Source organism: Trachymyrmex septentrionalis, unplaced genomic scaffold (assembly GCF_001594115.1).
Source record: "Trachymyrmex septentrionalis isolate Tsep2-gDNA-1 unplaced genomic scaffold, Tsep1.0 scaffold11, whole genome shotgun sequence".
In the NCBI taxonomy this organism is placed as follows: Eukaryota; Metazoa; Arthropoda; class Insecta; order Hymenoptera; family Formicidae; genus Trachymyrmex; species Trachymyrmex septentrionalis.
Genome location: NW_017304228.1, coordinates 3,509,194 through 3,534,201, shown reverse-complemented (window position 1 = coordinate 3,534,201; position 25,008 = coordinate 3,509,194). Strand labels below are relative to the sequence as shown.

Here is a 25,008-nt window from a genome sequence, read left to right as displayed (position 1 = left end):
ATGCGCATTCTCACACTTTCATCTCATTTTACAAGTGGCACTCGTCCGACACAGTATATAGAGACAAGACCGTTCTGCCATGCGGGGCGGAATAGAAATTTCCGTAAATTAATTTTACGCTCGTCCCGCGAAACGTCCCTCGAAATCGCGAGAGAGTGATACAATTTCTCCTATCCTGATTCCCACGCCGTGTCGTACACGTTTCATGAAGCGAACGAGCGATGGGCAGTGGAATTTGTCGATCTGCCCCATACAGCACAGAATTTGCAGCAATATCACTGCAATAACGCTGCAATGTTGCAGCATTGTTGCTGCAACTTTTGTGCTGTAGGGGGTGCTTCATAAAAAATAATTTTGATTTCGATTTGAATCCGATTTGGAAAGCGCTAATTCGAATTTGTTACATGGAACGGAAATACGATCTACAAAGTAGGTATTCATAGTCAGATGTTATATTCAAAATCGTCTTAAGTAGTCTTAAGAAATCACGAACTAATCAGAGGCCAGTATTCATAGTCAGATCTTATATTCAAGACTGTCTTAAGTACGGTCTTAAGAAGTCACGAACCAAGGCTGCGTCTTAAGACATTACTTAAGACTGTCTTGAAGAATCGGCTATGAATACCGGTCACAGGGCCATATTAAGACATTACTTAAGACAGTCTTGAAATAAGAGCGGACTATGAATAAGAGGTTTGTTCGCGTCGCATCTAAAATACTCTAAAGTGCTCCTAGCAGCATTTACTCATTCTAACGCGCTCATTAAAGTGAGTAGGAGCTATAGCAGGAGCACATTGAAACATGCTAGAACATACGACGTGAACAAACCTACGAAAGATCGCCAAATTCACGAAAGGCAAGACGTATACAGTATGCATACATGAATTCGTAGTCGATTGGTTAAAATCTGATTTTGTCGAATAAACTTCCGCTTCTTCTCCGTAATATATGATGCATATGAATCACATAGTATAATCCTTTAATAAGAAAAACTTTATTTCTATTCAGAATTTTGAATTGAGCAGCAGTATTCATCATGTACTTAAAAATTTTTTAGATTGAAAGGCAGAAATATGCTTCATGCAATTCCCATAAATAAATGAAAGTACATTGAGATTGAAAAGACGTTCGCGAATGTATATGTACTTCTGAAAATCTGAATCCATTTCGATCTATTTTAATCCATTCTCGTTTACTAGGTTGAAAGTACTTGAAAACGGCGCGCTTTCCATCATGGTCGATCGATCGATTGATAGCAAAATCGATTATGTATCTTGAAATGAAGTGAAAATTATAAAAATGATTCACTGGATGTTAATCAACGAAATTATAAATATTCTAGTAAATTTACTCAATGTTGTAATTTTCGTCTTATTTCAAGAATTTCAAGATACACAATCGATCGCCCTCGGAATCATCGGATCCGAAGCGGTGAGAGGGGAAGCGGCAAGTAAAGTGTAGTATGGTGCAGTATGCGGAGTAAAAGGAGTACAGGCCCGTTCGGACTCTCGCCGTGCGGTGGCGTTGGCGCATCCGCCGCGACGACTCATTCCTGTAATGGCCGCCGTCTGCTGGTGTTGTCAGTGAGTGTGCGGGTGCCCGTCGTGAGTAGCTGCGTTGCGTCGGGAAGCTGCTACTGCGTCGTCGGTGAGTCTCGCGACTCTGAGATTACACGCGAAAAAGTAAATCGCAGTGGTGAGACGCGAACGATACGTTTTGACGCGTCGCGTCGCATCGCAGGTTATTTTCCTTCGCACCGGCGACGATTTAAAAACGAACGACTGCATATTAATTTCGTACACACAGTGTTGTGCTTCACCCCACCACCCTCTTCCGCCACGTCTCTCTTCCTCCTCCTGTCTGCTCCTGTCCTCTGTTTACCCGGGGCGCGCGACTGTGTCGAGTGTCAGCGACCCGTCCGAAAATCCGCGACGGCGCTCTTCCGGTTTGTCTACCTGATCGTCCCGCGTCTGTTCGCTGAGACGCGCCGATGCACGCAACGGCGTCGGATGAGCTCTCTTTCTCTCTCTCTCTCTCTATTTTTTCCTCCTCTCTCTTTCACCGTCGAGAGATGGTAAACACATCAAGTGACAGCATGCGCGAGTGAGAGGAAACGTTTCGACTCGTCTGGCCGAAGTTGAAATCGGAATCTGCGAGGGAAGAAGCGTCCGATAGGACCGCGGCCAGCAGGCCCCGAATTCTTCCTCACGTGGTTCAAGGCCGTCTAAAAGCGTTCGAACGTCACGAGTGCTTGCTTGCTTGCTTGCGTGCGTGCGACGTGAGGCGACGCGAGACGACGCTTTCCACGCGAGGCGACGCCGCGCGAGAGAGCTGTCAGCGTCGCCGAGGCATTTCTCCGGTTCTTCCATCCCGGAATATCGAAGCAAACGAAATTCCGGGGCTCGAACAGTCTCCTCGAACGACGACGACGATCCAAACCCCGATGCACCGTAAGTATCCTGTTTGGTCTCTGCAATTCTGTAAAGCTCCTTTCCATAAATGTATTCTCTAAGTTCTTTGAAATGGAATCTTATTCTAATGTCTGTTTCTATCAATAGGAAACTTTAATCTTAGTTGAACTTATTCTTCATTTTTTTATAATTTTTAAAACTAGAAAAAGATGAAGAGTTAATGAACCAAGATTAAAGTTAATCTTACATTGATGGAACTGGGCCTAGAGAAAATTGAGTTTTGAAAAAAAGTGGCTCAATTTTCAAAAGTGAGATTTTATTTTTCAGTGATATTCATTTTAAAAGTAGTCTTTTAGAACATAGATTAACTTTAATCTCTTCAATTTTTTCTTCATCTTTGTCTAATTCTTAGAACTAGAAAAAAATGAAGAATAACGAAGATTAAAATAATTTATATTATTGTAATAGAAATGAGTATAAAATCCATGTCCATGTACAATGCATTGAAAATTAAGGATTATGAATTGAACATTAGAATTCAACCATTTACATTTAATGGATTAAAATTTCACTTACCTGACTGAAAAGGATAAAGTTTAATCTTTAATTCCTTAATCTTTTTAATCTTTTATGTATATTGTGTGTGACAAGAGGCTTTAAATCTGTCATTGCATTGAAGAATAAGAATTGCGAATTGAAAATTAGAATTCAGCCAATCAGAATGAAATGGATTAAAATTGAAATTATCTGATTGGTTTCGAATTCTACACTGAGAAAAATGTCTGGTTTGGAGTAATTGGAATTTTAATTGAAATTAGACGAATCAGAACTTTCTGATCCTACTAATCTAATTGTGATAACTGGAATTCTGATGTAATCAGTTTTCTGATTCGTCCATCTTCAACTAGATATTTTTCAGTTTAATCTCTAATTCACAATCCTCAGTCTTCAATAATGTAATGTGACATCAGGCTTAACGCCATTTGGAAATTACACATTGATTTATATTTTTCAAATATTTTCTTCAGTGATTCGATCGTTATTTTCCACCGATTGTAATTACTTTCTTTCTAAAGTAAAAGAAAACCGGTAAAAAATTTATATCGATTTCTATCAATGTAAATTAACTTTAATGTCGAATTAATTTACTTTTTTTTTAGTTCTAATCATTAGAAAAGGGTTAATTGAATCGAGATTAAAGTTTCTACATTATAGAAATGGACATGAATTTTATGCAGATAAACTTTAATCTCGGTTTAATTTACTTTCTACTTTTTTCTAGTTCTCAAGAATTAGAGAAGGATAAACAGTGAATTAGACCGAGATTAAAGTTAATCTACATTGAAATGGACATTAAGTCTGCGACAGCGATGCCGTCTTTCGTCATAATCCGTTTTCCCTCTGGATGTGTTTTGACATGTCCTTGAAAACGGTGTATATTCCTCGGTTTAATCTTCTCGTGACGGTGGAAACGTTATTGACGTATCTCTGGACGTTTCCGCTGATTTCTTCATTCGTCGCAACTTTCCAACTTTCTACATCACTCGTTAATATCGTCCTAACTGTGCCTCGGGTTAAAATGATATTTTAGATTTCGTTTCAAGTTAATTGATGAATATGATTTCATTATCGTTCATTACTCTTTAAAGCTCACCTCACAATAAACATTTTCCATCGTAGATTTGTACAGGAATAATAAAATGATTCATCATTTTTGTCGAAAAATGTTTAATCTCTTCCCGGTGTAATTCTATTATTTCAAAGAATCAATATTTTTTTCTTGAGTACAGCGTCATATTATAATGATAATTTTCGGTTTCTACGTAGAAAAGCGTATAAGAAAATGTATAGAAATAAATCCCCGAGTGGTTGCGAAAATGCCTGAAAGTTGTATCCTTCTTTATTGTATGACAATATTAAATTATATAGTATATTCATAATATTAGCCTTAGAATATTACAAAATTAATACTGAGATTAATACCGATGTTACATAGTTATTTACATTGTACGATGTCACGCGATAAGCGTAAAATGAAACCTGCCTAATAACAAATACTGTAAAAAATAAAATGTTAATTTTAACTTAAAGAGGTATAGTGGACTTTCTGAGATATTAAAAAATGTAAATTACATTTTTATGTTAATTTTAACATTTTAACATGCTTGGGAAGTTTACTATACGTTTTTAAGTTAAAATTAATACTTTATTTTTTACAGTATAGTATGAAGTAACGATGAAGATAAAGAAACGACAAGGATGGTTAATAGTTATTTTTAATAATAATTAACAATTTGTGTCTACGAGCACACGGTTTCTAACGAAAACTTGTCACGATTTTGCAGTGTAATGTTAATTGAAAAATTGGCGCAAATATCCATAAAGTCGTCATTTTTGTTACTTCTTAAAGCTGTCGTTTACAAATCACGAGAATTGTTTATAGCGATATCATTTGCAAATTTCTTTGTCGTATTCTAAAATATACCAGTGGTTTTTATCTGAAGTTCTCGTACGATTTATCTTTCTCCTCTCTCTTCATGTTGAAGATAAAAAAAAGAGAAAAGATAAACGGTGCAAGAAAAGTTCAGCTAAAAAGAATAAACAGGTAATAGTTACACCTGTTTGTTTAGCGAATATTGGGCTGAGTCGATACGAGTACGGACGTCACGTGGATACTCCGTACTTATATACATATCTACTTGACTGTCGTAATCATGCAATGTAATTATGCGGTAAAAATACGTCACGTAAATGTGGCTCAGTCTTATCAAACACTTGACTATCGGACAAACACATTTTTTTTAATAAAAATTTCGTGATTTCATACTTACCACAAGTAATAAACGCGACATGTGACAACACGCAAGATTCTCACGGCAAGTCATTATATTCTATAAAAAACGCAAACAGACAAAATTATTTGTTCTTCAGATAACTTTAAATGGACCTTTATATAAAATCCTGACTCATATTTTTTATTATTGAACAATATGATGTAAATATCGATTATGTAACTTTCTTTCTAAGACGAAAATATGAAAAGTAAACAATTTCTCTATTAACGGTAAAAAATTTCACTTTTCATGTTTCTGTCTTAAAGAAAAAGCTACATTATTGTGATTATGGTTTACCGTAATTACTAACAATACGTTTAATTTTATATATAAAGTTGTAAAAGGAAATTTTAGATCTTTTTTTAGAACTTTAAGATTAAACTTATTTTAAATTAATGCAGTTTAATCTAATTAGTTTTGATAAAGAAGGATTATCTCAATTATCGATGAAATTTATCTATCAAATACATTATTAACGAACAATATCTTAAAAGTTTAATTATTTTAATTTTTATTATTTTAAAAAATTTAATTATTTTTAAATTTCGATTTTTAAAATTATCCAAATTATTGAAAACTACAAGTAATTTTAAGTAATAGTTTAGTATGATTACTTCGGTATAAATAGGAATTGTCCTTGAGTATCACTGACGCGTTTTTGCAAAAACAATGATAATGTCACCGACATAAGCGCAAAAAGAAAATTTCTACACTAAGTACTGTGATTTAAGAAACTTAGCTGAACGATTTTAAGATCGCTGAGAATGACAAAAGAATATTTCCGCCGATATCTCTGTCAAAATGTCTCTTTATTTGACTTGCCTTTGTAATTTCAAGATTTCTGACGATTTGTTAAAAATCTGTGGAGCTTCTGCGTGTGATTTAATAATAAATGTATGAATCTAATATTTTTTTTTTTTTATTAAAAGCGGCTTTGACACAAAAACGTTTATTTCTCCTCGAGAAATTGACATATTCTGCTCGTTATCGCTGTAAAATACGCTATGATGTGCTTGATAATAAATGAAAAACAGTTTATTATAACCAGCTTACACAGCTTGCTTCTCCCGTTACTCACGATTTCTCCAGCAGGTCTGAGATATATCCGCGAAAATACAGAGAAAATATCCTAATGTCAATCTACGATGGCAATCTACGCGATGTTCGTTACGTGTGAAAATTTGATTATCGAGGGGAAAATCGATTTCAGTTACTCGTGATTTATGGCTTCGAGACGCGTGCTGCGTCATGATGCCTTCAAATTGCGGAAACCAGTCGTTACCACTTCGGACTGTACATCTTGTCCCAGCATAATTTTTTTGTCATTAAATGAAACTATAATTAAATGAAATATTCTAGATTTTAGATCATACAAGTTTCAAAAAGTTATATTACGTGTAAAGATGGTTGCCTTAGACAATTTTTAATATTATTAGATGAGAACCAAAACGTTTATTTTTTATATTTTAGTACTTTTATGATTTAATTTTATTTAATTAGATGTATTTGGTAACTAAAGGAAATTGTATGATTAAGTGAAATAAAATGTGTGTGTGTGGAATGTTCTCGATGTATCACACTATGCATAAAGATAGTCTTTACGTCGGACGATTTCTCTAATATTATAACGGTTATAGTTTAAATGTTTTCTATTTTTTATATTTTAATACTTTTATAATTTGGTTTTATTTAATTAGATATATTAAAGTCGTAATTGCGATCGTTAATTTAATCATTTTAGAGATTAATCTAATATTTTCACATAAGAGAAGTTACAGGTGATGAACTATTTGTGCATTGCAAACAAGATCTAATTTTACGTATTATATTTATTTCTAATGTATGTCGAAAACAGATTGGAAATATACAAGAAGTTACAGGTTATTGTTGCATATGATGAATGATCATACAATTATCATCATATAATTATGATCATATAATTATGAAACCATTATTTAAATTAATTTTCCTGTAATTAAAAAAAATTTTTAAGATTTTACTTTGTTTACATTCTAATGCATTCGGAAGCATTTTTTTCTCGAAATTTTTTATCATATTTTTAGTGACTTTCTTGTTTCCTCGAATTATCGTTCTTTCAGTTTCAGGATTTTTTGAAGATCTAGAAAAGGAACAATTCTATGTTAAGCATTTCAAACAACAAAAACATTTAAAGAATGGTATTTTAAAAATGTTTATGTATTTCTAAAAAATATTATGGGAAAAAGTGTCTTCGTATTTTTACAAATTTTTTTGCAAAAATTTTGTCGTAAAACTTTTGTTACAAGTATATAATTTGTTAAAGCAAAGTTTCAGCTTTAAAAATCTGTTTTTTAAATTGCGGTATGATGATTTCTATCGGAGTTATGAGCAATTAAAGTTAGATGCTCCTTTACTTAATTCGCGAATAACTCAGTAACAAAAAATCATAGGAACATTAAAAAAAATGATTTTATAGAGAAAGCTTCTAGTTTTTATATGATAGGTAGTCGAAAATTTTCGTAAATTTTTTTGGACACGTGAAAGACCCTCAAAGTAAAAAGAAAATTTTTCATCTTTCTCAGCTCGTAGTTTTTTTAATGTAAAAATTACCAAACTCACAGAAATTTAAAAAATATAGTAACCTTTTGAAAGTAGAGATTTCAAGCTTTAAAACCTTTTTTTTTTTAAATTTAAATTTTGTTTATTTTTGGCGAAGATATTATGTATACAATTTTGAATTAAAAAATGCGAAGAAACTTTTTCTCTGACTTAATATATATATTAGTATTGAACTTAACATAAAAAATATATACTGTATACAAATAATAATTTCTTATTTAAAATATTTAAAAAAAAAAGTTTTTACCACAAATTATCTATTGTCAGTTACACAATTATCTATTATCAGTTCATCACAAGCATCTTTATTCAAAATACGTTCTGACAATTTCAATAAGTTTGATACTTCAATCAAGATTATTAAATAGAAACATGTTCAGTTTGCTTATTATATAAAGTCGCTTTTTCGATCAATTTTACAATATTCTTCAAGAAAAAATAAATTCTTGTTTTGAGTTTTTCTAAAATTTACAATAAGTAGATATTTAATGTTCCAATTAATGAGTTTTTCTAAAATTTACAATAAGTAGATATTTTAATGTTACAATTAAGAAAATATTCTTTGTCTCTTAAAAACAACCGTTACTTAAAAGAAAAGTAAATTGAATAAGAACTTTTTTTAGCACTAGAATAATATTTTTCTGTGTGTATTGGAGTGCTCTAAAAGACGCCTACAATACCAGTGACTTCTAAAGTATATCTTAAAATTTGAAGACGTTATCTACAAGATGTCTTTAAATTTTAAGACAAAACAAAGGAAAAACAGTTTTTGAAGCAAAAACTAAAAATTTAAATACAGGATCTGAAAATAATTTTGTTGGACTCTCAAAATAATTTTGTAGAACACAAACTGATTGCTAAAATGTCAAAACTTTTTGCAGTATTGCTCATCATGCTTGAAATTCCTACGTAATTAGTTTGATGGTCCAACAAAATTATTTTTAGTTGTATCTAACTATATCTTTACATATAAGTATTAGGTATCTAAAAATAGATCTATATCTGAAAATAAATTTTATTGGGCTATTAAAATAATCAGGACACTCAAACTAATTGTTAAAATGTTAAAATTTTTTGCAACATTATTATCAACATTCTACATAATTATTTTAATGGCCCAACAAAATTATTTTCAGATCTAGTTACATTTTTAAATACTTCAGCAAAACCATCCTTTCCGTGTAGATCAGAAAACTGTTTCTTTGTAGACATTTAGGAATGTGTATACTCAAACAACGCGTATATATTTATCTTTTTCATTACGTCAATGTTCCTTGAAATTTTCGACTAAACCGATCACCTGTCGGTGCAATTTTATTTTAGGAAGATCTGAGTCAGCCCACGAGGAGTCGTCCACTGGCGACGAAGGGAGAACCGTGCCAAGTTCCGGTACCGCGCTCTTCCTACGTTTCGTTTCGAATCTGTGACGTATCCTGGTCCACCCTACGAGGGATAACGTCTGTTTGTGACCCATCGACTGTGATTTCAACGCGTGACGCCACTGCCAAAAAGAAAACAAACTAGCGTCGATCGCGAAACCTGCGTCTTCGTCTCCGCTTCCTTCGTCTTTGAATGTATTCGTCAAAGACGAGTGTCTTCCAACATTGTATCAGAAACGCACGAGACGATTTTTCGTCCTGCTCCGAGATACCTAAGTCTTCCTATGAGTTCCAATGCCCTTGTTCGGCGAAGCAACAGAACTCTTGACTTCCTTAAATTTTTCTTAAAGCACTCTCAAACACACGAAAAAAGAAAGGAGGATCGATTTCTTTGCCAATTAAGGCACTACGATATCGTGTGCTCCGAGAATATTGCTCGATCAAATCGCGATTCTTTGACTACATCACTTAAGCTATACCGTATTCGAACGCAAAGCTGCACATTGCAAAAACGGAGGTGCCTTGCCGTCGTTATCATCGTCTGAACACATTCGAATCGTGACATCATCACTGCGTTTATTTGCAGTTTAAGCAGCCACCTGTTCGAATTAGCATCTTTACAAAACTATTCTTTGTTCGTCGCGGGATACGGCAGGACGACACCGTGACGACTGTCGAGGGGCGCATCGAGTCGGCCGCGTGTGATGCGACGCACGCAGGGCTGTTGCTACTGTCGTCTCGCGTCATCTTGCGCGACCGCCTGGTGGCAATAACAGCGAAGATGTTCGGGAAAGTGCCGCCGTCAAACACACCGGATCCGCCTAATAATAACGGCGGCCAAACGTCAGCCAAGTCGTGCACCAAGCCGGCGACGACGGGCACAGCGTCGTGTCTGCCATGCTTCTCGGTGGAGGAGACACCGACAGTGAACGCCGACGACAAGGTGAGACCTTGGCGACCGACGAAGAACAACGCCGACGATTCGCCCATCGTCGTCTCCGAGGCTCCCAGCAACTCTCTGCAATCGCCTGCCAACTTGTTCGACACCACATCCGTCGCGATGGAATCCCCTAAACCTTGCAGGACTGACGAAATAACAACAATCTGTGCAACCGTTTGTTCCAAGACCGCGGCCAAGTGTTCGTCGAAAGAAGGTTTGTCGCAAGTTGGCAGGAATCACGCCAACGCAATGCAGAAGAGTCCCCCCGGTCAAAACTGCTCGAATTACTCGAAGACCGGCGTCGGCAGATCACGACGACCGCAGTCTACCTCAACTGCGAGAAATCTTAACGTCGAGTTGTGTGCGAGAGACTATACAAAAACTGTGAAGAAGATTATTGCCGTTAATCGAGAGCCTCCGAGCGACAAGGAGCATCAGACGACATGTAACGAGCAGCAGTCCAAGTGCTTGCAGGGATACACCCCCTCAGGTACGGTTGCTGCCAAATTATCTTCCGCGAGATCTTCCGAAATGATTTATACGTCGCTGTCGGGCGGAAAGAGATCCGATAACGAGGACCTCTTGACGGACACGTGCGCGAATTATTTTACATCGAATGGCGCACCTAATGTGCCAGTTGTGAGCGATCACTTGCATGCGCATCAGAAGCCAGCGATTTCAAAGGTGGTTGACGTGAAGGATGGCGCCGGTGATTCCGCGATCACCACTACGCCTTGCGAGGATGACAGCTGCGAAAGTGATTTCATCACTTCAACGCTGTCCAAAGATTGGACAGAGAGGAGTAGCGACACGTTGCAGCAGAATTGCGCGTCCTGCCTACCACAGGATCTGCCCACGGAACTGCAATTGTCCAGCTCGCCGAGGAGCTACAAGGAGTTCAAGGAGAAATGCCGCGATTCTCCTTGGCGGCCCACGGAGATGACGGAGAGTGGTGCGGTGCACGGATTGACGATTTGCTCAGGCGAGACGTTTCAGGACTCGAGTTCGAAGAGACGCACCGGGGCGTCCTGTCAAGCACTCAGGCATGCCGTCGCTTCATTGAATCGCCTGGACGACTTCTACATGGAGAAGATCGGTGCGGGCTTCTTCTCGGAGGTTTACAAGGTAAGGTGATATTTGATGGAAAGAGAAATTATTATTATAATATATACCGCATGAAAAAATAATTAGTAATCGATTTTGCGTAAGAGAAATATTAATTGTCTTACTCTGAAAAAGAAATTATCTATTAAAAGTTATCTTGATAAAAAGTTAACTTGAAGTTTATTTGAGATATGTCTCTCTCTCTCTCTCTCTCTCTCTCTCTCAACTTTAAAAATTAATATCAGATATAGATAATGAAAGGATTATATTTTTGGAATAGATGATTAATAAAATATTTTGCCCTCTTCTTTGCAATTCTGTGCAAATAAGCACCCATAAAACGTATTAGGCATATTTCTTAAATTAAATAATTGCGTCATGTAACTTTTAAATGGCGTACTATGAGGAAAACCGAGTTCTAATACACTTAGCCTAATTTGATAATTTTTATAAAAAATAAACATTGTAAAAAATTATTTTTCAATCGAAACGCCAGACATCAAGAATTTTATATAACCATGAAATGCTGGATTTAGGATTGCAATCTCAATATCTAGAAGAATATCATCTTGCACGTACGCGTATTACGGTAATACGTAAATGACAAACTTCTAACAAATAAACGTGCCGCTAATATTTTATATATCCTCTTATTTCAAAAGGCTATTCTAATTATTATAATAGAATTTTCTATAGAGGAATTTATTTTTGATCGTAGCTCATGTGTCCTCATTTTTTATAGATGAATACTTATAAATACACGCGCCTGATTCATGAAAGATTTTTTGTTTAGAGGAAATGCTAAGAGGAATTCTCCGCTTATCGGCAGAATTTTTTTTTTGGAGGTGTTATTTAAAAGAATTATATGCAGTGGAAAAAGCATGGGAAAAAGAAATCTGATATGCTATACTGAAAAGAAGTTTGAAGGATTAAAATTAAATAATTAATGTAATATTTTTTTGCTTTACTGAACGGTAGAACGAAAATCCGGACGTTCACCTATCGAGGACACTATCAGATTTCAAGATACATATTTGATCGTTAGAGGAGGCTCGTTAGAAAGTTTTTCTCCCGTATGGCAATCTGCTACTTCTTAATTCTCGCCATTGTTCATGAACAACAATCGCGAATTCGAAACGGACGCTCGCCGTATCTCGCTGTATGGAATGTGCTCTATCTTTGTAGATTAATATCTCGATGGAGATTAGATACGGCTACATGGCACGAACGCGTAGCCTCGTGAAATTAATTCCACTCGTAATCACGTGGTTACTCGGCAACGAGTGATTGGAAGATGTATTTTTTTTGTCCCGATTTTCCGGAAACGCATTAAATTTTCATTCTGTGTAAATCTCAAAAAATGCATACTCCCTCCGTTTTCGTCAACCTTCGGTTAGCAGCAGTCGGGAGTAAAAAGCTTTTTCCTTGGTCTTTAAATCATTAGAGTCTATCAGTTACTGCGCGAAACGAAAGAAGCGGAGGTGGAATTTTTCATTCGCAATTCAGTGATTATGAGTCATGTGAGCGATATATAACTTCAACACGATAAAGATAACGTTTATCGCATAAATAGCGAAAGGAGAAAATACAAGTGTTAGTAAATATTTTACGCAAAATCTCAAGTAAATAAAAGATACGGAACAATCCATTTTTTTACCTGTCTTCACGTCACGAATTTCTACGTTAGCTGCTGTTACAAAAAGTAGGAAGAAACCTGGAAACCACGGTGGAATTTTTCATTGGCAAAGAAATAGTTCTACGTTCCAAGTTTAAGCGACGACATCTTTTGACAAATGAAAATATTTCAAGCTAAGCGGACTATTTGGACGATGCACAGCACTTGCTTATACTGTACTTTCCTATAAAATTTTATGGTCGCACACACTTTACATATGTGACATTTACGTTTACAAATGCAGAAGCGATGTAGCGACTTCAGAATAGTGTCACGGTAGCTTACGTAAATCATTGTCTTTATTTGCGGCCAGGAGTACGTATAATTATCGTAGGGTCTCATCCTTGACTTCATTTTTCTCGACTGATATCAGGACTTGGTAAAACTTACCCGCTTTATAGATAAATTTATCAATTGCTTGAATATCTATTCTCGAAATTATAAAAATAAGAAAAGCATTTAATACAAAAATATTTTTGTCAATTTTATTCTTAACACTAGAATTTAACCAAAACAAAGATAACTGTTTTGTAATTTGACTGATTTGTATTTTTTTTAAATTATCCAAATGACAGTACATTTTTTTTGAGATTTTCTATAATTCTTATTTAAATACTAAAGTCTAGCATCTCACATCATCTAAGCTTTCATTACTTACGTTAGCTTGTGTATTCACATATCACAGTCTTATAACAATAACTTTATCTACATATAATCTTTATTGTAATATATGATTAAATTAGTTAATCTATTTTGTCCTTATATTCCTTTAGTTTTTAAAGATGTATTTCTTAAACGTTTTTTTTTTAACAAAATGAAGATATGAAAAAAATTACAATTTTTTCTATATTTATTTGAAAATGATACAAAAAAAGTTTGGCGGTGATTTAGGACCTGAATAAAAAATTATTTTAATAGTAGACATACTTTTTCTTCTTTAAAAATAATTGAGACAAAATGAGAAAATTTTCATTTAAACTAGAAAATCATATTGTTAAATATTTTAAATATTAACTTTATTGAACTGCTTTATATGAATATTTATTTTTATACGGAAAGTATAAAATTTTCAGTTCCATTCACTTTTTGCAGAAATTATGCATACATCTGATTCATCCTTATGTATATATATTTAAATAGTAGAAATTAATCGGTAGTTCTAAGTGTTAAATGAAAGTTATGAAAGTTACATGAAAAAGTTACATTCTCAAACTAATCCTTGAACACAGCAAAACGTATATAAATGTGGAAGTAACAGATGTGCAAGTAGAGATTGTAACAATTAGAATTTGCAAGCAGGAAGCATCGTAAGCATGAGATGGACGTAAATAAATTATATCGCTTTATCTATCACGCTATTATCGTAACGGTGAATCGACGAGAGATGGGCATGTTGACTCGAGATAGAGTCATGTAGCAATTTTGCGGAAATCGATCGATTCGCTGTTAAGCTTGCGACACCGCGTTCTGTGTCCTGCGGAGAGATTTATACACACGTCTCTTCTTCTTTCTATCGATCTAACTTCTCCGCGTGCAAGTGGTAAAAGTGGCCGGAAAGCTGCCCCAGTTCCGCGATATTCATTTCATGCAGTCCGCAATTTTGCGCATTTGCCGGCCCGCGTTCGTGGCAGATGTGCCCGCCGAGGTGACGGCTGCACTGGACTACCTACCTACCTATCTACCTACCTATAAGTCAGCCGAGCGATCCGGGACCTTGAGAAGTATGCCGCGACTTCTCCGGCGTGGATAGGCGCGTTATAAATAGGTCAACAGGAAATTGAGCACGCTCCGTAGTGACTGCGGTGATTCCTCCGACGCAGCGGTGCGCAAATCTCGGACTTTGCTCGATTACATAGCCTTTCGGACTCTTTTCGACACATATGCCCGTTTCTACCATCAATGTAGATTAAATTTAATCTCGGTTTAATTCACTCTTTATCATTTTCTAATATTTAGAATTGGAAAAAAGATGTTAGGTGAAAGGACCAAGGTTAAAATTAAACTACATTGGTAGAAACAGGCAAAAGTGGCTTTCAGGAAATCGAATTTTTTTACTTTTATCACTGGTTCTTCTACATTCCTACGTTTTACTATATATATCCGTGCCGAAAGTCGGGTTAAATTTATTTTAATAATTAACTGATTTTATCTCACTTTCACGAGCTTCAATTTTCGTGCTCCGCGGAATAATTTCAACCACGCTCTTTCTCTCGTCTTTCCGTTGCCCTCTCGGCAAGGATAATATTTTTCTGTTCCGCCAGATGTTGGATAGCGCACCTCTGCTTGAGCGCATTAGCGAGACCCTCGTTTAAAAATAAACTCGTGCTTCTCGATGTTATCGTGGATAGAATCGATCCTGTCGTTTGTGCCGTAGGTCAAATTCTACTTGCAATCTCCTTTCAAATATGACTAATATTATTAATCGGAAGGATGATGAATGATTCGGTGAGTCAGAGGCTGACATATTTGATATAATTGCTCTCGATTTATTTTATCTGTTGTCAAATAGTACACATACTATGGTATAAGATATCGGTCGGTATCATGTAATAATTTCAAAGTATACATATAATGTTTGATAAGACTGTTACATTGTAAATTAGAATTTTTTATATCAGTAAATATTTAATCAATTTATGAAACATTATGAATTAAAGAAAGCCTAATGATTAATTTTATAGTGAAAAAAAGTACAAAGAAACTACAGTAAGTAAATTTGGGCAATTATGGTAAAAATTTCATGCATTTTTTGAGCAGTTGCTAAACAGTTATACTAATTTCTGTCTGAGAAGGAAAAGTACTTGGGATCCCAATCAGGATGTAACGCTTTGTTTGCAGTTACTACATACAAAAGTTTCGTAAAATCTGAATCCATTTACTGAATAGAAACACAACAAATAATGAATATTAACTTGATTAATAAGAAAGCCAACTGCTCATGAAATCGACAGAATAAAACTCTATCAAGTTCTTGTCCATTTCCTATTCAGTATTGGTACAACTAATGAGAATACAGTAATATTAGATAATAACTGAATAGATGTCTAGGAAACTGCATACATTTCTACTAGAATTATAAGAATTATAAGAAACTGCAATAATTATATTTAATACTTAATAAATTTGCTTTTTCAAAATATATAGAGAGAAGAGACTATATATTTATTAATTTCGCATATTTGTTACAAATTTATTGTTGAAATTTATTTTATTTATTTAATTTATTTTTTGGGAAATTTATAAAGAAGCAAATTGTGGGAAAAAAAATAATTTTAAAGAAAATTATTCTAGTTATAATGAAATCGAAACATTTCGGAAAATTTCGAAAGTTGATAGCAACCGAGATCGGGTCACTAGAGGCTCAGAGGTCGTGCATTCTTGGCACGATAGGGCAATTGCTGTGCCAAGAGTTTTGAGCAAGTACATCAATTTTCTAGCCGAGCATGCGGTCGCATGCTCTTTAATCACTAACTGCGAACAAACTTGCTTACAAAATCTATGTCCGTTTGATTTTAAGTCTAAAAGTAGCATTATCGCCAAAATCAGAATTAGGACTAGTGAAATTGATGGAAAAGAAAGGTCATATTTTTTTATAGGAGATTTTCTTCTATATATAGATTTATATATACCTATAAGGGACTTTATCTTGAGGTGGAGAAAATCAGATACATTCTCTATCTAAATAAAATATAAAACATCGATAAAAATAGAATTCAAGTAAATTGTTGGGAAATGAGATATTCAAATTTAAAAATTTAACAATTATTTATTCAAGAATAAACTGTATAAATCTTGATAGTGTATGTTCGGGATTTAAGTTTATAAATTAAAAAACAGTCATAAAACTGTTATTCAAAACTTCATACTAGATATACATATTTCTACATATGTCTCAATTTTTGCTTGTTCAAGTAAACTGCCGTTTCATGCAAGATTTCGTGTTTTCTCACGGAAGAATGATGAAATTACAGAGTTTGGAGTAACGTCAAATGTCGCGTAACGATGAGCGATCGTTGCCATTGCTCTTATGAACAAATTGTTGTAAATGAGTGTAGTAGTTTCCTAGATTCATCGGCCAATAAAAATTTGAAACTGTTAGGTAGAAACAAGAAACAGCTCTTAGAATATTTATTGATTATAAACAATTTTAAGTTTAAGTTTATTAAAAAATTGAAGTATATATAAGTAAATAAGTTTTTAAGTATATAAATCTTAAAATGTCATGTATAAGTCAATCGTAAGCCAGTATTCATAATAGTCAATTGTTAAATTTAAGATCGTCTCGAGATATCATAAACCAATCACAGAGTCGCATTATCATCGTAAGACATTACTTAAGACTATCTTAAAATATAAATGAACTATGTACATACTAGGCTTAAACTTTGCAAACAATTAATCTCTTGTTTTTTATAATCACATTTAGATATTAACGGTTAACATTTATGATTTATAGTATACTATATTTAAATAAAAGATACTTACTAAAAGTTTAGTTATGATAATGAAAATTTAGCTTGAATATATTAACACTAGAAATGAATATCAGTAGTTATGTATAAAGTGGATACTATTTTCGATTGTTTTTTAGTTATGTAAATCTTTGATTGCAAAATTCGAATAATAAAAGAAAAACGACTGATAATTTAACATTGATAATCAGGCACATTTCAATGATTGCCACAGGATGACCAAGGCCAGTGATAAGCTGCGATAAACAACAATAAACGATAATAAATGCTGCACTTGTTTTATTAAACGTGTTTTATTGATAACAATATAGATAATCGTTAATTAATTTTTAAATTAATTGCTTCCGTCTGCTTCTCAGATAAAGATTTATTGTGATTAACGTAGTATGTTTTTGAAATTATTTCACGTTACAAAAAAATTGAGAAACGAATCTCTTCGTATAGAATGAAAATGATACAAACTAGCGAAATTTACGAAGCACTCAACAATGTTGGAGGAAAGAATCAAGGAAAGATGCAGAGGGTCTATTTTTAAACTGCGACGAGTTTCCATATGCGTTGTTGTGTCTCCGTGCATTGCAACGAATCATAATGCGTGTATCATGACGAATAAGAAATTTGAACTTGAATCTTTTCAGTCGAGTATCGAGCCAAGTTTGCGTAGCACATGTTAAAGTAGTAGTTTGTTAACGTTGTATCAACACTTCTCATCCAGACTAATTTGTAAAATATACGTTATTCTAAATGTTGCCAAATGTAATTTTGACTTTAATTTTAGCTTTATATAATACTTAAAAATGTCATGTTATTTTTTTTTTTTAGTATATCGAATGCTTCCTTTATTTCAAGCATTTAAAATATTCATTGTTTTTAATGATACAATAAATTTCAAAATTGTGTTAAGGTTTTCCACATTTGTGTCTTTGAAGCTCTATATTAAGAAAAAAAATTGAAATATTTAGAAGCTAACGTTACTTATGACATTTTCTTTGATATTTATTGGTTATAAAAAAGTTGGTCATAAAAGAGATTGTGATAAAGAAATATACATTTCTGTGAAATATTTTCATTAGTTGTAAAATAATTATATTTATTAGGAATTTTGATTTTGACATATTTAATTTTATCTCAATAAAATAAACATTATATTCCACAAATAAATTTTTTATTATCTTTTCTTCAGTGTACTTGTAAAAATCTTTATAATTTCTTATGAACTGAAAAAATTCTATCATTAAGTATTGAATGATTCTGTCAGTATTAAATTGATTATCATAATTAATCAGGAATTTCGTACTTAAAACTTAAAATAAGACATAAGTAGATATAGTTTCTTGTTGATCGGTCAGCAGGCAATACAAAACCATTGTACATTACAACCATCCGAACATATAGCCGTACATGTAGCTGTCCGAAGTTTTGTGTCGTATTGAAGGTCGCAATTCTATGAAACGAACGATGATTCGCCTTTCTTATCTTTTCCCATTAACCGCGAAGCTCATACGAATAAGGTGAATCCTAAGTGTACATTCCATCGTTTATCGCATGCTGTATTTCGGGCCGGAATCGTTTCGAGCAATTGCACATTATTATGCAACCGACCATCCGTTGCGAAACTGTCGTTGTTGCGAGGAAATGAGGTGATGCTTCCTCGCTCGAACGAGGCTCCTGTTGAGAGAAACAAGAGTCTTACGAGATGTTCTCACAGCAATTCGCAAAGAGGAGGAGTAGCTCTCTTCCTCTCGTTTGTTCTCCGCCATCCATTCCACCTACACGCGTTCTCATCCTTCCTGCTGACTTATATCTTTTGATGCGGGTTGCCCGCAGACTCGATCGAATTTCCCTTCACTAAGGCCTCACCTCGGTATCATCATTCGTTACGTGTTCAATTACAGTTCTCATTCTGCTCGGCCACTTGATGGAAAAAAGAGAGTAATCATCATCAGGAAATTAGGACTTATCTATTTCTATGAATAAGAATCGCATCGTTCCATGTGTGCCAATTTCTCGTGTGACTCTGCTTTAACGTTCAGTTAAAACTTTCCAACCTCAACGTTTATTTCTATTAATTATATTCTTCAGATTTTCAAATATTTTTTATTAAATACTTGAAGCATTTTGTTCAAAGAATAAAATAAATTTTTTTTGTTTTAAATAAGTAAAATTTTTACAGCAAAATTTATTTTATAATAAATGAGCGGAAAAATTCTTACTCGCTGAGTAAAAAAGGTCGGTTTCAAATTCATCGAGAAATTAGTAGTAACTAGGAAACGATGCTTCATTCTCGCACACCTTGTATACTGTCCCGATCATGATTTCGCGCCGACGGCATTAATCCTCGATCGAGCGAAAGTCGAGACGAAGAGATCGGAAGGAATCCCCCGTTCGAATTCTTTTTAATCGCGCACACCACCGCCGACAAATCGCCGTGTCGCCGCGGAATGCAATTATTGTCTACGTTGGTAAACCCACTGAGCTTCTTTCGAGCGGTATGTGCGAGCGACAGCGAGCAGATCCGCTGCTCGTAGTGAAAACGCAGTGAATTATCGATAATGACACGCATAATGGTTATAGCATGCAATTATATTGGCGATGATCGGGAATCGACGGACATGGAAGAGCCGGTTAAGAATGAACGCTTCATCGATCGCACGTGATGTTCGGACCGCGGACTCAAACATCGCGGACATCGCAATGATTCGATATGTGAGTGTCTCGCAAGTAATAGGCGAAAGTCAGCTCGCTAGATACAACGCGATTGAAGATATATGGAAAGAATAATTTTGATGAAGCATCTAAAAATTTAGCTAGGTACAGATCAGAAAATAATTTTATTGGTCCATCAAACTAATTATGTACATATTGAAAAATATTCTGTTGCTAAGAAAAATGATTATACTCAATTTACTTTCTTTCCTTTAACAATCTAATATATACTTATTACAAATTTAAAAAAAAACTCATTAATATGTACTCAAAAAAGAATTAATTTTTTCTTGAAGAATATTATAAAATTAAAGATTTATAATATATTTTGAATAATCTTTTGATACTTGTGATGAACTTATGATAGATTCATCACAAGTTTGCGGATATATATAAACTTTTGAAGTACTTAAAAAACAAATAATTATTATTTGCGTACAGTATATATTTTTCTGTGAATAAAAATATCAAGCATGCTGAACAATGTTGTAAAAAGTTTTATCGTTCTGCAACCAATTTAAGCGTCCTATATAATTAATTATTTTGATGGTTTAACTAAATTATTTTCAGATCTGTATCTAGCTAAATTTTTAGATACTTTAGCAAAACTGTCCTTTCCGTGAGTGCCTCATAATCTAGTTAACCGTTTGATAATATTTTCTGTGAATTCTCAAACGGCTCGTATTTTATTTCATTTCTGCGATAAAATTGCAGAATTAGAAATCGTGTAATTGTTTTAAACACTGAAAATTTAACGTCGAAATACCAATTATCATTTATTTTTGATAAACTTATACAAAAAAACAAGAAAAATAAGAATGGAAAGCAAAATAGAATCATTTAACAAGAAAGAGATATGATATTTATAATAATAGATATTTTGTTATGGAAAACATCAATTTTTACTCTTCTTTTTATTAAAAAAAAAATCTCAATAGGTTTAAGAAAAATATTCTGAATTAAAATATAAACTGTAAAAAAGTTCTTAGCGTTAAGAACTTCAAAATTTAAGTAGTAACGTTGTTAAAAATGAACTAAATTTAAATTTAAAAAAGTTTTAAAGTTTAAAATCTCTATTTTCGAAAAGTCGCTATGTTTTTTGAGTCTTCAGTTTGATATTATTTTACATACAGAAAATTATTGAATAAAATGAGAAATGTTCGTCTCACTTTTGGATTTATCACCTGACCCAAAAAAACTTGCAACAAGTTGTAAAAAGTTTTCGACTGTTTAACGTAAAAACTTGAAGTGTTCTCTACTCTATCGAATGATATAATTGCTAAATTTGATTAAAAACATCTGAACAGAATATAAATAAAGTATAGCACTACGATCCTTTGCTTCAATCTAAATAGATTATGCATGAGATTATATGTACGATGCGCGATATAAAATAACACAATTGCATTGAAATTGTAGCAATTTCTACTTTATCGCAAATCGCCGAAGCAACGGTTTTCTAAGAGCGCCATTCCTGCGATTTGCCTGATTGTTCCAGCCATTCGCATCGAAACATTCGCCGCGTTCGCTATATGTAATATAGCTATATGTATCGACGCTATAAAAAGTCACGATATGGTTAACGTTCTTCTAATTTCTCGCCTTATAATTAATTTGAAATGTGAAACCGTGAGTAAACGGAAAGTAGAAACTTCCTGAAAAGAAGAGTTATTTAATTAGTTCCATAGGGAAGCGAGATCGATCGATCGATAATACAATTATTTCTATCCGCAATTGTTATAATACATTATACCCTTATTAAAGTCATAAATTATAATTAAATCTTTTAAATTTTATTTTTGCTTTATGTAAATCTAATGTAGGTCTGAAAATATTTCCTACACAGTGAAAATATTTTATATTTTTGTCAAAATCGGTCTACTTAAGGCCTTGGTAAAATTTTGTGTTGAATTTTTAACATATCCAAATGTTAATTTAACACAAAAAAAATCGAATGATTATTTAACATTTTTTAAATAACAATTTATCAAGTATGTGATTGTACAACGTATAAGAATAACGTAAAATTTTTTTCTAACATTAACTTTGTATTAAATTTAAAAATAAACACAAAAATTTAAATGGATCGTTCGAAACACATTAAATTTCTCACAAATTTTCCTGTGTAACATTTTGAGAAATATGAAGTAAATATATTATTTTTAAGGGTAAATAATTATTTTTATGTTGTTGGCTAGATCAACCACGAGAATTGTCAAACGTATCGGTCTTACGGTAATTTTCGATAGAATTAATCAGTTGCAGTTATAATTAAAAAATTAAATTTTATGATTATGACGTACTTCATGATCATGTGGAGCGGAAACTTTGCAAATGTCGTATTTCACGGAAATTACGATATTAATTGCAAACTTGCGTTCTTCCTAATTATAATTGACAATAGGTAGATATTCCGGATGTTTTAATTAAACGAAAAATATGAAATTTCATCGACCGTAAAGTGCCGAATTAACTGGTACCAATTAAAATATAAATCGATAAAAGAAACGAGGCAAATCATATTTCTATCATTTACAGTTTGAAGAAAAATAATAAATTGTATTGTAGAAACACTTAAGTTTTTCTTGAAATTTTTTCTAATTTCTACAAAAATCAGCGTAAAAATAAATTTGATCTATTTTACACTTTATATCTTTAAATAATATATTTTTTATATTATATTATGTTATATTATATATTATATACTACTTTTATATTGTACTTTTCAATTGTATACTTTTCAATTTAAAACGAAATGCCATTGCATATTAATTATACACAAAAGTAAGGCGAGAAAAATGATAACCATGTATTACTCTTCAATTCACTTTAGCTTTATTATTTTTTCTATGGTAACTTTCGTTTCTATGCAAAACTATGCGCATTAATCACAAGATTTTTACCGCGCAAAATATTGAAACAGTTCACATCGCATGAATATTAAATAAATAATTCAGAAAAGAGTTAACGGTGCTGACGAGAAACGAACGCTGACGGAGATTCGGCTGGCATCACCTCGCTGCTCGCGTCCGTCCATCGGAAACGACGACCTTGCTGGTGACTCAAGAGTTTGCAAGCAACACCGAGGCATTTCCTTCCCCCCTCACGCGGATGAGAATATGCTGGAAGTAAATGAGAAAGCCGGTCACGGCGCGCTGGCCATGGAGTACGAACACTCTCTAATGAGTCTCGCTCGGTCGTTCGCTCGTTTGCCTTCCTCACGATTCGATTCGTTACCGTTCCCACCTGTGCGACACATACACACGTGCGTGTTGGCTTGCATACTTCCGCAGCCAAGGCTGCAAATCGGTATCGCGCAGGCGTCTGTCTGCGGCATGTAAAAACTACTCTGCATTCTTAAAGAGGAAAGATGTACTATTCTTCCGGTTTCTTGTATATCTAATCTCTGATTTGTACGAAACAACAAAAGAACGAAAAAAAATGAAAGGCCTTTGCGCTAACTATAATTTACTATAACATTAGTTTGTTGATTTGAAAAGCAATTACGCAAAATAATACTTTTACTACAACAAAATTCAGTGAAAAGAATTTGTTACTCTTCATAAACATTTATCAACACTTATCAACATTTGACATGTAATTTACGCCTTGTACTGAAATAAAGGATCCGCCGATAATTATGTGGAAAATTGAATTCCAGTGAAATATGTCAGTTTTTATATATAATAACGTAATTTATAATGTAGTGAACACAAAAGAAGTCAGACATAATATACACTATAGATTAGTCCAATAATATTATCAAATGTTGCAGCAATGTTATTGCTAGCGCTGTGCTGCATGAGAAGGATCAATAATGAATAATTTTTGAGCTATGGTGTGTCATAAATGTGTAAAACTTGTGCTCACGAAGCACCTTTGATATACCATAGCTAAAAACTAATCATAACCTTGCGTATAACATCTGTTTATTACATTATAAGCTGCATTATAAGTGAAAACTAACTTATTTCACCAGGACCCAATTTTCCATATAATTAATGGAGGGTTTTTTTATTTCAGGCTCATTTCTCTTTCTCAATATAGCTCAATTTTAATCTCGAGGTAATTTACTCTTTCTCTTTTTCTAATTCTTAGAACTAGAAGAAGATAAAAAGTAAGTTAAACTGAGATTAAAGTTAATCTACATTGATGGAAATAAACATAAAAAGCTCTTCGTGATTTGCACGTTAAATGTTGATAAGATTTTATGGAAAAGTAACAAATTCTCCACTGAATTCTATGTATTGTGAAAGTATCATGTTTTTGCATGATTGCGCTTTTCAAGTCAACGAGCTGATGTACATAATTATTAATTATCAATGAGCAAGACCGAGATTAACTCAGACTGACGTCATTTAAATGTAGGTTGACATGCTCTTCTTTTACTTATTCTGGATAATTATAGAACGATCTCGCTGTCATGAACGTAACGAGGAAATGTAGATAAGAGTAACAATCTTGAAATTCTCAGATTATTATTCAAACCTGATAGTCATTAATTAATCTGATCGGAGAAAGAGACAGGAAGAGTGCGTGAAATCGTCATTTATTATTTAGTAAAATATCCTTGACATGTAAATGGTAAATTTCTCCGGCGCATATGTACGTGTGCGCGCGTGACAAGTTCTCTTCACTACCGCTTGACCGGCATCGTGCCTTCCCAAGCTTCTTTCCTTCCTGTCTAAGATCGTAAATTGATATATGATGAAATTATCGTTATATTATAAACGATAATATTTTTGTTATTATTCCATTCGTCTTCTTCTTTACTTTGACAGTTTATTTTTTATCTGCAGCATCTTTAATAGTTAATATTTTCTTTCTTTTGTGATACACAAACATTTTTGGAAATATTGGAAGCATTGTTGATTCGGAAATAATATATT

General features: G+C 33.5%; 1 protein-coding gene across 1 annotated transcript in view; it reads left to right on the top strand.

The window, feature by feature from the left end:
* Window positions 1-1,527: 1,527 nt before the first annotated feature.
* Window positions 1,528-25,008, top strand: part of LOC108750965 — a 43,417-nt gene continuing 19,936 nt past the window's right edge. The window contains exons 1-2 of the mRNA XM_018490850.1: window positions 1,528-2,450; window positions 9,167-11,287. Coding sequence (XP_018346352.1) covers window positions 10,004-11,287 — 1,284 coding nt within the window. The 5' untranslated portion in view covers window positions 1,528-2,450; window positions 9,167-10,003. The remainder of the gene's footprint in view (window positions 2,451-9,166; window positions 11,288-25,008) is intronic.